At 43.0% G+C, this 15,048-nt stretch overlaps 1 protein-coding gene across 1 annotated transcript; it reads left to right on the top strand.

Annotated features, from left to right (window-relative positions):
- Positions 1-3,503: 3,503 nt before the first annotated feature.
- On the top strand, positions 3,504-14,996 carry LOC308165406 (uncharacterized protein; the record flags this gene model as incomplete). Its single annotated transcript, XM_080539564.1, has 7 exons — positions 3,504-3,589; positions 3,905-4,056; positions 4,818-4,880; positions 5,679-5,734; positions 7,500-7,661; positions 8,318-8,510; positions 14,974-14,996. 7 exons carry the CDS (start codon positions 3,504-3,506, stop codon positions 14,994-14,996), a joined length of 735 nt encoding a protein of 244 aa, XP_080395690.1.
- Positions 14,997-15,048: the final 52 nt, after the last annotated feature.

The following is a 15,048-nucleotide window of genomic DNA, read 5'->3' as shown; positions in this document are numbered from 1 at the left end:
CACTGGCCCTGATCTCAATTGAAAAAGAGAGACTTTCAAAACTGCAACAGGCGAGTGACTTCTACACTAAAGTGACAGAGGTGTTCCTTCGCAAGGAGAGGCGTTTTCAAGAGGACCTCGTTTTCAAGTAAAGGTAAGATATCATTTTTAAATTTACTTTGCTGGTTTATATGATTTATATGATTCGCGAGGCTGGTGGCGATCTTTAGCAGGCTGGCTACTTGAAAATATCTTGGTTCAAAAAAGATTGAACAATGAGCACCCCTGATATAGTCGAAACTGGCAACTGTTTTTTTTGTTTTTGGTAATCTGATCACAAAGTGACACTACCGTTTATTAGCGGGTTCTAGGGCATCAAAATTGCATTTCCTTGAAACTGCGTTCACTGATAGCGTGAATGTGTAATTACGTGTATTTCTATATTTTATGCTTACCCAATCTAAAAGCTCACGGCACGTGCCTGCAACACACTCGTTCGCTGTGTATGAGACCGATACGAGCGAGTGCAAGGTAAACTCGCTTTTCGATCACTAAGAATGTGTCACTAAAGTCACTAGTTGTAACAATTAGCTGTAGGCAATAATAATAATAATAATTAATTATATTTATATAACGCTTTATTAATGCAAGTGCAATCGGGCTAACGTTACTCATTCTCGCAGTTCCAAATGAATGAACGTTGAAGCGCTTGTATCTCAAAATGTGGCGTAACTAATTAATGCAAGTGCAGCCCAGCCCGGCCCGAGGACATAACAGGCGCACCCCTGCGCTTAGAGCTCGTTTTCTCGTCGGAATTCGACGTTTGGAGACGAACGACAGACGTCGAATACTGACGGCTTCCGTGTGAGACCAGGTTGGTATGTGAGCAGGTGTTCTCCAACATGAACTTTATTAAAAGCAAACATCGCGCACGCCTCACAGATGACAGCTTACGATCCAAGATGAAGGTGACGGCCTACAGCCCTGATGTGCAGACGCTGTGCGCTGAGGTTCAGGAGCAGAAATCACATTAACCACGTAAGATACATATTTTAATTGCCTATTATTTTGCATATATTTATATTTTTTCATTGTTCAGTGAAAGCGGACTGCACGCAAAAGGATGACGGCACACAGAGAGAGGACGGCGTTTTTGGTTTGCTGCCGGTGGATAATTTAAGTTAATATACAAGAAGGACTCAAATAGACATTGAGTATTTTACTTGAAAGTAACCGTCAACCCAACGTCTTTTTTTCGGAGTTCAAAATGTTTTTGTTGCATGCAGAAATGTAATTTCGTTTTCTCTGCAGTCGTTCATTGATTTCATAAATGCAACACGTTATAGTTTGTTTACATAGCATAAAGGCAAAAAGAGCGAATTTTAGAACCCAGCCATTGTGATTGTCATGAATCATCTATTCATAGCTTTCAGTCACGTGGTTTCTTCCCTAGCAACCACCAACCTGACGGGCAAAAAGTATCATAGCAACATCGCTCAACATGGCTGCCTACTATTTAGACCACGTCACTCATGAAGAACTATCAAGATACACGACGGTGATAGGAGTGGAGGATTGACACCATTCAAATAGTGTTGGATTCCCTGTCTTCTACTCTATCCGGACACGTTGGAATTATTTTCCTAACCCCCGGAGAATCAAAGTTATTGACCTGCAAAGGGTGCCTCCTTGACCGGCTTTTCCCGTGAATAACACCGGTTATGGAGGTGGTACAAACATAAGACTATTATTGCTAAATTCACCATCAGTATACGGTCATTTTGAGCCCTTAACCACCGCGCTGACACCCCGAGAAGATATACTTTTAATATGAAACTCGATCAACCGGGCGTTCACCAGCTGCTGGACGAAACTCCCAACTCCCGCTGTCAGCGAGGCGAGGGAATATTTATATCCGGGAATTCGCTCCTTGCTGTGTCCACGGTGATAGGAGTGGAGGATCGACTCCATTCAAATAGTGTTGGATTCCCTGTCTTCTACTCTATCCGGACACGTTGGAATTATTTTCCTAACCCCCGGAGAATCAAAGTTATTGACCTGCAAAGGGTGCCTCCTTGACCGGCTTTTCCCGTGAATAACACCGGTTATGGAGGTGGTACAAACATAAGACTATTATTGCTAAATTCACCATCAGTATACGGTCATTTTGAGCCCTTAACCACCGCGCTGACACCCCGAGAAGATATACTTTTAATATGAAACTCGATCAACCGGGCGTTCACCGGCTGCTGGACGAAACTCCCAACTCCCGCTGTCAGCGAGGCGAGGGAATATTTATATCCGGGAATTCGCTCCTTGCTGTGTCCACGGTGATAGGAGTGGAGGATCGACTCCATTCAAATAGTGTTGGATTCCCTGTCTTCTACTCTATCCGGACACGTTGGAATTACTTTCCTAACCCACGGGAAATCAAAGTTATTAACCCGCAAAAAGTGGGTTTTGCCCGTGGGTTTTGCCCGCAAAAAGTGCCTTTTGCCCGTCAGGTGGGCGTTTCCACTATGCTGTGACGTCACATGAAAGCTATGAATTACGTCACAGTAGAATTCTATTCTATAAAAACCAAGAACGACGAGTCATGCGTTCATAAGACACATGTTGCTGATCAAGAACAGACTGTGACAATTAACCTTGCCAAGCTGTTCAATAGCAAGCTTAGCGTAGAAATAGGTAAGGGTCTATTTATTTACTCCAACTGCATACTGTTTGTGGTCTATAGCGTTTGTAATTCCCTCGATTGATTCAATTAATGCCAGTGATGTTGAACTGTTTGATCTGAATCCGTATTGACTGTCAGAAAGTAATTTATGTTTATCTATGAATTTGTCTAATCTGTTATTTAATAGTTTTTCTAGAATTTTGGAGAATTGTGGAAGTAAAGAAATAGGCCTGTAATTTGTGAAGTGGTGTCTATCCCCAGTTTTATACAGCGGTACAACTTTAGCTATTTTCATTTTGTTAGGAAATGTACTGGTTTGGAACGATAAGTTACAGATATATGTCAGCGGTTCTGAAATCCCCTCAATTACCTTTTTCACAATTTTCATATCAATTTCATTGCAATCACTAGATGTTTTGTATTTACATTTATTAACAATATCTATTATTTCCTTTTCTTCTACTGGTGTAAGGAACATTGAGCTAGGATTCCTATCTATAAGGTTGTCATCCCTATCCTCAGATGACAATGGATCAGGATTTTTTTCTGCCAGGTTTGGTCCAACACTTACAAAAAAATGATTAAAGCTATTAACCACATCATGCATATTATCCTTTATAATGTTGTTATCAATATGTAGGATACTATAACTAGATACTTCATACTATAACTGCTATAAATGTACTATGTACTATAACTGTACTATAACTGCAAATGAAATTATCTTATTTGAAGTATTGAGTTGGGAGTGAACCATTTTGGTCGTCTCTTGGTGCAAAATTCTGCTTGACTACATGGAAGGGGCAAGCCATGCGATAACAACAATCTCTCTCTCCCTCTCTCAATCATGTTACGCCGTAGTTCTCGCTTGAACGACCAGACGGACGAGGACGGTAACGTCAGCAGGATCTCGTACAAAGAGAGCCCTCGGAGGTGTGTGTGTGTGTGTGTGTGTGTGTGTCACACTTGATGTAGAGGCATTAGCAAGGAATGCAAATCCTTGTGTACTAATGTTCTCTGTCCCCCCATCCACTCTCTCTCTCCCTGTCTCTCTCTCTCTCTCTCTCTCTCTCTCTCTCTCTCTCTCTCTCTCTCTCTCTCTCTCTCTCTCTCTCTCTCTCTCTCTCTTAGATACAATAAGAGGAGAACAGGTGCGCATAAGGCAGCTTCCCCAGCACCTGCTACTGTTCTGGCCCCAGCCCCGGCCGTGCCCCCCAGGGTGAGTATGGCCCCAGCCGTGCCCCCCAGGGTGAGTATTCCTCCCCCAAGCCTGCACACGTCCAGTGAGGGCCTCTCCAGTCAGGTAAGCCACCGAGCCCAAAGCCAGAGTAGCACTGACACCTCTGGGGACTCTTCCTCTGATGGCTTTCAGAGTGCCAGGACTACCACTGCCAGCTGTGGTAAGTACAGTGACACATTGAATTTAGTTTAAATTAGTTTAGACTGAATTTTGCATACTTTCAGAACTTTCTTATTCCTGTATACACAAAATGCCTACTTAATGGTAGGCAGTATGAGTATTCGTACACAGGACATTGGCCCACAGTTTTTTGTACATCCTTGGCCAGGCTTGGCCTCATCTCAGGCAGCAACACAGAGGGGCACAATGGATGTGATCTGCTCTTATGGTAAATGATGGATGGATGGATGGATGGATAGATGGATGGATCTTTTTTCATTTGTATGCCTCTTTCTGACCTGAACATGCCATTGCTGAATACACCCAAAATATATTTTAAACAATTATAATAATTAAACAAATGTACAATGTCTGTTTTTACCAACAATCTTACAATTAGCACAAAATCTTGCTTCCGCAAACCATTTCACAAACACTTCCGCAAACGTTGATCCCATTGTTTGTGTGTGCGTGTGTGTGTGTGTGTACGTGTGTGTGTGTGTGTACGTGCGTGTTTATTGCAGTGTGCATGTGCATGTTGTGGTGTGTATGCAGATGTGTTGCGTTGCGGTGTGTATGCGCACGTTGGTCGTGTGTGTGTATGTGTGTCTGTGCATGTGTGTGTGTGTGTTTGCGTGCGTGCGTGCATGTGTTTAATCAAGTAATGTATACTTAACAATTCGCATTATCTCTCTCCTGTAGATCATTTGTTAGCATTACTTGTTTGTTTGTTGACATTAGCCTTTTTCTCTCTCCCTGTAGCTGGTGCATTGTTCAACATTGATGTGAGGAAGGCCATCCTGCTTCTTCTCCTCTTGACTTTCGGTGAGTGTCACTTCACATCCATTTCATTCTAGATTCATAAGTCCTACTTGTGTGGTGTTACTAGCCCACCAGCAAGCTATTCACAGTGATATATATGATGTGACCTCTTTGGCCCTATTAGTACATTTTCCACAAAAGATTTTTTGTGCCTTTTGAAGTACATATGTTCTGACCACCTGACCTACCACATCATTAACATGTAGGGTTAGGTTATCCTAAAGACATTTCCAAGACATAAATAGACTTGACAAACAAATGAATAAAAAATGTGTTTAAACTACAGACCCGCGATTGTGCTGCTAGCAACAGATTTCCACGTTGTTTAATTTCAATTTGCATATCTGATTGCCCTCTTTCTATGGACGTTATTAAAAGAGAAGTTTCTATAAATCACGGTTATAGTATTGTGATTATTACAGAGTTTGACGTCATGACTCATTAGTTTTTGCAACGCAAAACTGTAAGAAAAATATGGCAGCATCAATAAAAGGAATCGATATCCTTGGAGGCGTACGATTCCGATTGATCGAACAATTTGAAACCGTTTCTCAACTGGAACCAGTTCTCGATTCCCATCCCTACCAATAATTTATTTCACCAGTTAACATGGCAAGCTAATATCATGAATTTCAGAGACAGACATTGTAGCTTTGTCACTAGCAGCTTGGGTGTTGTTTCAATCAACCGACAGCATGGAGCATGTTGCAGATTTGTTGAGGATAGTGGAGCATACCACTTGATAACGTATTCAGTCCTATTTTCGATTCTCTGATACTCCCTTCTCCCTCTGGCTCTCAGGCGTTTGGTACTTGTACCCCAGCACGTTTGTCATCACCCTGCCTTCCAAGGAAACGGTAAGGCAAACTTCATTCATTGTTTAACAGATTTAATTGTCAGAAAAGTGAGGCGAGCAAGGGAAGAAAAAAATAAAGAAAAAACTATCAGAATGTAGAGTGTACGAAGATCCAGCTTAGATGGAAAAGTATGAGAAATATTATGCTACACGATTATTAAACACATTAACATTAATGAATTTGGTGTCTGTAGGCTTGATCTTATCTTAAGTTATTGGTGTTTTGGTTATAGAAAGGTGAAACAGTTGTAATTAAGTCAAGTAATATTTATCCAAATCCAGGGGGAGGGGTATACAGTATACATTATTTGTCATGTTTGAGCTTTATTGAGAATGTTGTGATTATTGGCCATGTTTGACCTAAAACCTATAAAGCATATTCAATTGTAGCCTAATGAATGAATGATGAAATAACAGCTGTTTTAAGACCTCAGTCAGACCTCAGCCAGCCAGTGTGTCTATCTTGCATTGAATAGCACTAAACACAGCTGTAATATGAAATCTGTAGTAGAAATCTTCTCGTTTTGTTAATCAGGTCTTGCCTAAAGCCTGGTACACACATAAAGATTTTCAGATTTTTTATCTGAGAGAGACCCCACACATGAAGATAAAAAATCATGGATTGAACAGTTTTGATCGTATTGTGTGTGGTGTGTTCCGATATTCTCAATACAGCACACAACATACATAAAGATCTGTCCTACGGCAGTCTAGAGTCTCGTCACTCAAGCCAGAAATCTCGAAAATCTCGAAAGAAGTCAGCTCGCTTCTTGATTGGCTACATTCCATCCACGTCACAATCGGACTCGGGAGCAGGGTTGCCAGATGGGATTGACACTTTCCAGCCTAACCACAGTCTAAAAACCGCTAATTCCACCCAAAAAACTGCCCATCTGGCAACCCTGCTCGAGAGTTGTTGGGACTCGGGAGTTGCCCACACACAAGAGGACTTTTGATCGTAAATATTGAACACGTTTAATATTTAAGATCGTCGGCCCGACCATTTTCCGAGCAGATTGTCAGGAGAAATTGACTCTTAACACACCTCACACAACAGGATAATCTTGTAGGATAATCTTTAGAGCCATCCGATAATCAGGCGTTTGCTGTCCTTGGTCAGAAGGGGAGAAATCGGGCCAAAATCGTCCAGATTACCTTTATGTGTGTACCAGGCTTTATATACAAATCTGAAGTAACTGAGAATCCTAACTTGGAGTTCTCTCTCTTGCTCCGCTGTCAGCTTTAATGTTTCAGCTGCTGTGCTGCTAATTGCACCTACTGCTTGCGCTGAACCTAGAAAATACATAATTTAATTTGGGGGCCATATGCTATCGCCTACTTCATCCCATGCTTTGTGCCATTTTTCTAAGTGACGCAGGGCATCTGTTAAACCATTACTGAAGTTTGTACAGCATAAGGCATAATTGTAGTGTATCGCTGGGCCCTCCAGGTTTTCCTGGTTCATGTGGTAGAGAAAATAGATGAGGGTAGAACATTCCTCCCTTTGCCATCTACCTCTTAACTTTTTGTCTTCATTTGTGTGATATATTGGTTCTCTGTCATAAAGGTGTGTCAAAAGAGCTACACATAAAATGTTCATTGTATGTTACATACAACATATAAAGGTACGGCCACTTTGTTGTCAAATCGTAACTCTTTACAGAAAGTAGGCAAATAAAAACTATTGTTGTGTCCAAGCAAATATGTATTATGACCTGTTCACTTGACATGTCGGGATCTTATCTCAGTGGTCTGGGTACTTGCAGGAGATGGCAGACCTCAGAGCAGACCTCAGAGCAGAACTCACTGTGGAACAAGCCGGGATCCGCTCCGTCACTACCGTGCTGAGCCAGGAGATGAGGGACCTCAAAAGAGTCACCACTTTCCTCAGACAGAGGGTAGCGTCCCAGGAGGGCCAGACTGCCATGGTAATGCCTGTTTCTCATTCCTGTATGTCTCTTACCATTTAATTTTCTCCAAAATACAGCTATTTCAACAACTGCTTAATAGGTCAGGTCATGCTCAGTGAATACAGTGCTGACATTTTTATGACTGCCAGAGTTGCAAGATTGGCAGTTTGCTGCTGCATGTCTACAAGCATCTTAACTCTTTGTGTGTGTGTGCCCTCATTCTGACCCAGGAAAAACCCTGGTATGTACTGTATAACATGATAGCCATCTATGAGCAATGCACTGTATATAAGATGATGACCACGGGTCTTTCTGCTGCTGACCAAGGGGCTGAGTCCTGTTGATGGGGCCAATTTTTCTTTTAGAGTGTAGGCTACTGTATTTGTTTATTAAGATTTCATAAATATGATATATTGTCTGAATTATTTTCTTGTTTTATAAATTGTTATTATTTATTATTTATTATTTTCAATAAAATTATTTTCAAGCAAATATTTATTATGACCTGTTCACTTGACATGTCGGGATCTTATCTCAGTGGTCTGGGTACTTGATTTCGAGATGCAAGTTAGCTATTAGTAGTAGTAGTACTCGAAGACTTGTACACAAACCACTCATGTGTAGTCTCAAAACCACACAAACCACTCCTTTAAATCTCCAATCTCTTTCTACAGGATGTTACTGCTGTCATAAATGCAGCTCTGGAAGACAACACCAATAACATACTGAGAGAGATTGACATTCTGAAGGATAAGCAGATACCTGTCTCAGAGGTGAGAAGTCTGACCCGACAACAGCTCCTCGGTCTGCTACAACAGCTCCTCGGTCTGCTACAACAGCTCCTTGGTCTGCTACAACAGCTCCTCGGTCTGCTACAACAACTCCTAGGTCTGCTACAACAACTCCTAGGTCGGTTACAACAGCTCCTAGGTCTGCTACAACAGCTCCTAATAGGTCTGCTACAACAACTCCTAGGTCTGCTACAACAACTCCTAGGTCTGCTACAACAGCTCCTAGGTCTGCTACAACAACTCCTAGGTCTGCTACAACAACTCCTAGGTCTGCTACAACAGCTCCTAGGTCTGCTAAAACAGCTCCTAGGTCTGCTACAACAGCTCCTAGGTCTGCTACAACAACTCCTAGGTCTGTTACAACAGCACCTAGGTCTGCTACAACAGCTCCTAGGTCTGCTACAACAACTCCTAGGTCTGTTACAACAGCTTCTAGGTCTGCTACAACAACTCCTAGGTCTGTTACAACAGCTCCTAGGTCTGTTACAACAACTCCTAGGTCTGCTACAACCGACCTACGTATGAAGTACAACAGACCTACGTATGCACCTCACTCAAAGCAATAAATGGTTTTCTTTCAAAGAAGTAGCTGTGTGACAGTGTGATTGATTCTATCACTTCCACCCAGGATACTGTGACACATGAACATCAGATAGATAGATTTGATTAACCCCGGTAAGAGTCACACTACGGCAGTGGTGTGCCGTCAGGGCCAGCAAGGCCTTCTCTGCTGGCCTAAACATCATCAGAATATACATTTTATTTTTTCCACAAATATGTATTAATGATTCCCCATAGTCTATTCTCTTCATTTCATAGCTTTCCTCTTGGTTGCGCTGCTTCCAGTCTCCGATTGAGATTTGGAGGGCTGGCCTTTATGTTATTTTATTTTTATTTTGCCATTTAGCAGACGCTTTTATCCAAAGCGACTTACAATGTCGAATTACAGGGACATTCCCCCTGAAGTAACTGAGGGCTAAGTGCCTTACCCAAGGGCACACTAGTAGTGGTGTGGCTTCAGGCGGGATTTGAACTCACAACCTTCCGATCCCAAGTCCAACTCACTATCCACTAGACCAGTGTTTTTCAACCTTTTTTGTGCCACGGCACATTTCTTACCTTGAAAAAATCCCACGGCACACCGCCATCCCAAATGTTACAAAATGATACATAGTAGCCTATCATATACGTAACATTATAAGAACTTGTCGTTATACTCACTCAGTGCGAAGCCTGGCCCTGTATGTTGGCCATGTATGCGAGCCTCGCGCACAATTTGTCACTTGCAAGCAGCTTTGCGTCATCACACTTCTCATCAGTTAAAACGGTTTTCAGCTCCTCCCGTAACTCAAACACGCGGGCCGGCACTTTTCCGCGGGACAATCATCGGACCGCCGTATGGAGCAATAACGTCTTATGCTGGGCTCCCATCTCTTCACATAATGCTGCATATAAGCGGCTTTTCAGAGGTCTTGTTTTTACAAAGTTTACCATACGAACAACAGCTATCTCCGCTGGTAAAATCTCGGCAACATAGCTGCTGCTCCATCAGTGCAGACACTTACGCAGCTGTCCCACTGAAGTCCTCCCCTGTTGTTTTTTTTATGCAATGTCTTGCAAAAAAAGAAATTTTCTGTGATTGTGTCTCCATCCACAAAGCGTGCATTGGCCAAGAGTTGAGCCAAGACTCAAGTTGCAAAGCAAACTGCCCACTGCCACGTATCTTCTCCAAAACAACATTTTCAATGTCTGCAGACATGTCATCAATGCATCTGGCAATCGTCTTAATGAATGAATGAAACAATGTAGGTTATTTTTTATCATCTTGGGGTAGGCTATGGGCATACAATTGTTAGGTTTTTCAGTCACGTATTCACACACCCTCCTGTCAATCACCTGGAAGAGGCCGCTTTGCGGACGGCGATACGCTTTTCTCTGACTGTTACCATTCTTAAGCCGATCTTTTTGGGCTCATCAACTTCTAACATTACACTCTGTCATATCATATTTCTTGGCTCCTCGACAGTTGTTTGATGCCTCTGCTTCATTGACCACCATGGTCTTAACATTGGCATCGTAACTCCTCCTCTGTTGTTTGTTAACTTGACCAACCAAGTGTGTCTCTGCGGTGTCTCTCCGCGGGTGTGTGTGTGAGTGTGTCTCTGCGGTGTCTCTCCGCGGGTGTGTGTGTGAGTGTGTCTCTGCGGTGTCTCTCCGCGGGTGTGTGTGTGAGTGTGTCTCTGCAGTGTCTCTCCGCGGGTGTGTGTGTGAGTGTGTCTCCATCTCTCCAGGCACCGTCACTGGGGTGTGTGTGAGAGGGAGAAACACGGTGGCTCGCATGGGGAACAGTCTTTTGGCGCCATACGTTATTGTGAATTAATATTGACGTGTAAAAGTCTAGGGCGCGAATATAAGACGATGCAACTTTTTCAGACTTTTTTCCGGGGAAAAAACCCCTGTCTTATACAGGTCAATACGGTAAGTGGAATTTGATAATTTCCCACGGCACATCTGATGATCTCTCACGGCACACTAGTGTGCCGCGGCACAGTGGTTGAAAAATACTGCACTAGACCACCACTACCCCTTGTGTTAGAGCTTTTATCCAATCAAAATGTGTTGCCAGGGGGCTCCGAAATCTGCCCGCCTGCACAAAAAACCGTGCCGCGGATACGACCTGTAACTTAACGTTGAACGAGTAAACCTCTGGCGTTCCTAGTGGAAACCTACGTAGATTTCGAGTCGGCGAGCAATAGCAACAACGGCGCCTGCTGTAAGGCTCAATGATGTCAGCACCCAGCACGTCTTTTGATTGGATACGCACTATTGATACGCACTATTGATATTCACTATTGAGATGCGTAACTATGCCGGTAGATGTGGGACTTTTGAACACCTTTGAATGAATGGACTTTATTGGGGACACCCGAGTGGATTTACAGCTCAACGAACAAGTGCGCTTTCTTTTCTTGCTGAAAACAACCCAGATGTACATTACCACCTGTCCACAAACAAAGTGTTTACTGGGACGTCAGGCAAAATACAAAACGACCTGATTTTTGCTATTGCTGAAGTGATGGGAGAAGAAATCAAAATGGAGATTAAAAAGGCACCCTTTGTCGCTATTATGGTGGACAAGACGACAGACGTGGGTAATGTAGCGATCTTAAAGATGTTAGTTTAACACTCTTCATTGTAAATGCGGATTTATTGATTAAAAATGCTTCGGAAATATTAATATAACTCTGTTGTACTTGTCTGACTATGTTAAGGTGATGCAACGCCCGGTTATACTGTGTTTCTGTCTAGTTTCTAGAGCCATGGCGTCATAACGATGGTATTAAGAGGTAGAATAATTCAGGTAGGAATGTGTCGGACATCACTGAAGGCCTAGGTGTGAAATGCACCGCCCGCCACTGCACTACGGGAAGTATAACACTGGCTATGAAGGGAGTAGAAACACAAGACTATGCTGAATAAGTTCATTAGGTCTACACGGTAACAGAAGAGAGAGAGAACAGAAGAGAGAGAGAACAGAAGAGAGAGAGAGAACAGAAGAGAGAGAGAGAGAGCTGTGGGCAAGATTAGTGCCTGCTTTATACCGGGTGGTAAAATAACTTATACCGACTTTTGAGATTCAGCCATCAGTCTCAGACCCATCGGGAATAAGGCTGTGATTTCCTCCTGAGACATCTACTACCCCCCTGTACTGTCCCTCCTGAGACATCTACTACCCCCCTGTACTGTTTCTCCTGAGACATCTACTACCCCCCTGTACTGTCCCTCCTGAGACATCTACTACCCCCCTGTACTGTCCCTCCTGAGACATCTACTACCCCCCTGTACTGTCCCTCCTGAGACATCTACTACCGCCCTGTACTGTCCCTCCTGAGACATCTACTACCCCCCTGTACTGTTTCTCCTGAGACATCTACTACCCCCCTGTACTGTTTCTCCTGAGACATCTACTACCCCCCTGTACTGTTTCTCCTGTGACATCTACTACCCCCTTGTACTGTTTCTCCTGAGACATCTACTACCCCCCTGTACTGTTCCTCGTGAGACATCTACTACCCCCAACTGTTTCTCCTGAGACATCTACGACCCCCTACTGTTTCCCCTATGTCTAGCACAGTGGTTCTCAACCTTTTTTGGGCCAGCGCCCCCCTGTCCATTATCCAGGTCTCTTACCGCCCCCCATCAAAAAAAGTAGGCTTATTTTCTTCCCTGAATATTAATGTTGACTAATATTCTGTGTTATATCACAGAACAACAATAACACAGCAGCGATTTCACACATGTCCGGTGCAGAACAAACAGTAGGCTACAAAACTGTATATTACAACTAACATTGTTTGTTTTTTAAGTGTGCTGGTGTTGCATTTCGCCAAATTGCTGTTTTATGATGCTAATATTTATTCATTTTTGATTGGACTTGGGGGGGGGGGTGGTGTCACAATATGGCGGCAAACGCTAGGGGGCTATTATTTAAATATGTTATTTAGTATTCTATGGTATTATTTTCATAAACTGACCACTTAGTTCGAATTTCTCATATAAAAACATAACAAAGTTCCAAAGTTCAGAGCTCTGCGCTCTGGGAGCGCTCAGAGATGGGTGCTCTGACTGAAAACACGGTTTTGCCCGAGCGAACTGACCGTTCGTGCATTTACGAACGTACCCGTAATAACACTGCTGACAGCTGATCAATCGCAAGCAGAGTAGTGGTTTCCTATAGCAACAAAAGACGCTGACAGCTGTTCGGAGTGCTTATGTGTTCGTTTCCAGGACATCAGAGGAGCAACATATCACAAAAAAGCGATCGTATATTTTAGTTTGTAAACGTTAAGACGAACACATCGCAATGCTAACCTCAGAATGGCACTAGGGATAACATCCACAACAACACTTAACAGTAATACATTTATGCAATATACTGTAATGAACCTGCGAGGGGAGGGGACATTCGTAGCTGATTTCTCTAGGTTCGATTATTGGTAAGCGACAGAGAGCTTTCCGGACTGGTTACAATACGATCGCTTTTTTGAGATAGGTTGTTCCTGCTGTGATGTTCTGGTATGGTGGTATGGTATAAGGCAGGGGTGCCCACACTTTTTTGAACCAAGATCTACTTTTTAAGTAGCCAGTCTGCCAAGATCTACCAGTCTAGTTTAAACATCGCAAACGTACACGTACGTACTACAAACACACACACACACACACACACACACACACACACACACACACACACAACACACAGTTCCCAGCCTGCATAGTACACTTTCTCTCTCTCTGTCACACAGCCACACAGGAGAAGACCATCACAAATACAGATACAAAACAGGTAGTTCCCTAGTTTGAAAGGAGGAAATAAAGTAATTTCTCTACCTTAGTGGGAGACCTGGCACTGGGAGGAGGCAGCTAGTTTCTAGTAGTCAGGGCTGTAGGAGCTGGTTGCAAGGTGTCATCAGCCACTGTGGATCTATCATCGAAAAGGCAATCTGCAGCCTCGAGAAACGCTTTTTTCACAATTTCGCCGTCTTTGTTTTCTTCTTGTGTTTAACAAGAACGTGACTGACGCGATAAGAAGCTATCGTTGCAGCCGTACGTTTTCACTCTTTTGCCACATTTCCCTTCTTCTAACAGCCATCATAGAGAAACAGCCATCGTAGATTTGCAGATCAGACAGACGCACTTCCAATATATAAAAAATATATAAATATATATAATATAATATAATAATAATATAATAATATATAAAAAATTGTGTAAAAAAGTCCTCCTCCCATTCTGGATGGAAGTTGTACGTTATTGGTTTCTTACTTGGTCCAGCTTCCCCACTCATTTGTATACCCTTTCTTTAGTACTAAAATAGTAAATAGTAGAAATTGGAAGGCTAACTAGTTAATTAGTCTCGCCGGTATTTAGTATTTTGTAGTTGGCGCTGTTGACTGCGCATGCGTGGTGAACCGTGTGTTAGGTGAAAAGATCAGATCTCAGACTGGCTTACCTGTATGTCAATCAAGTGGCAAAAGCCATAGTGAGGATGGATGATAGGCAAACTTTTTTTTATTTTTTTTTCCCCTTTGGGGTTTTGTTCAATGCCATGCGATCTACCCATACTACCTTTGAAAAGACGGTTTGTCCGAGCGAACTGACCGTTCGTGCATTTACGATCGTACCCGTAATAACACTGCTGACAGCTGTTTTTCATGAGAAAAATACTTTATGCGTGACCGCCCCCCAAGAACACCTCAACGCCCCCCTTTTAAAAAGATTTGTTCCAGCGCCCCCCGGTGTTGTCTGAACGCCCCCTGGGGGGCGGTACCGCCCCCTGTTGAGAAACGATGGTCTAGCACGACGACTGCCAATGGCCCCAAGCCTGAGCAGAGATTACTTTCTCTGACTGGCTATGACTGGTGGATAGATTATTCACTTACTTAGTCAAATGTATTTGTTGTAAGTCGCTTTGGACAAAGGCGCCTGCTGAATGCCATAAATGTAAATGTAAATTATGTGTTTTAATCACCTCCCCACAGATGGTAAAAAGATTGCAGTCTGACATAAGAAATGTGGGAGTGAGAGTTAAGAGGTGAGTCTGTCTGATACCGAAC

Source organism: Nansenia antarctica (genome assembly GCF_963989245.1).
Source record: "Nansenia antarctica genome assembly, chromosome: 9".
Classification (NCBI taxonomy): Eukaryota; Metazoa; Chordata; class Actinopteri; order Argentiniformes; family Microstomatidae; genus Nansenia; species Nansenia antarctica.
The sequence above is the reverse complement of the archived record's forward strand: the minus strand, read 5'-3'. Positions and strand labels throughout refer to the sequence as shown.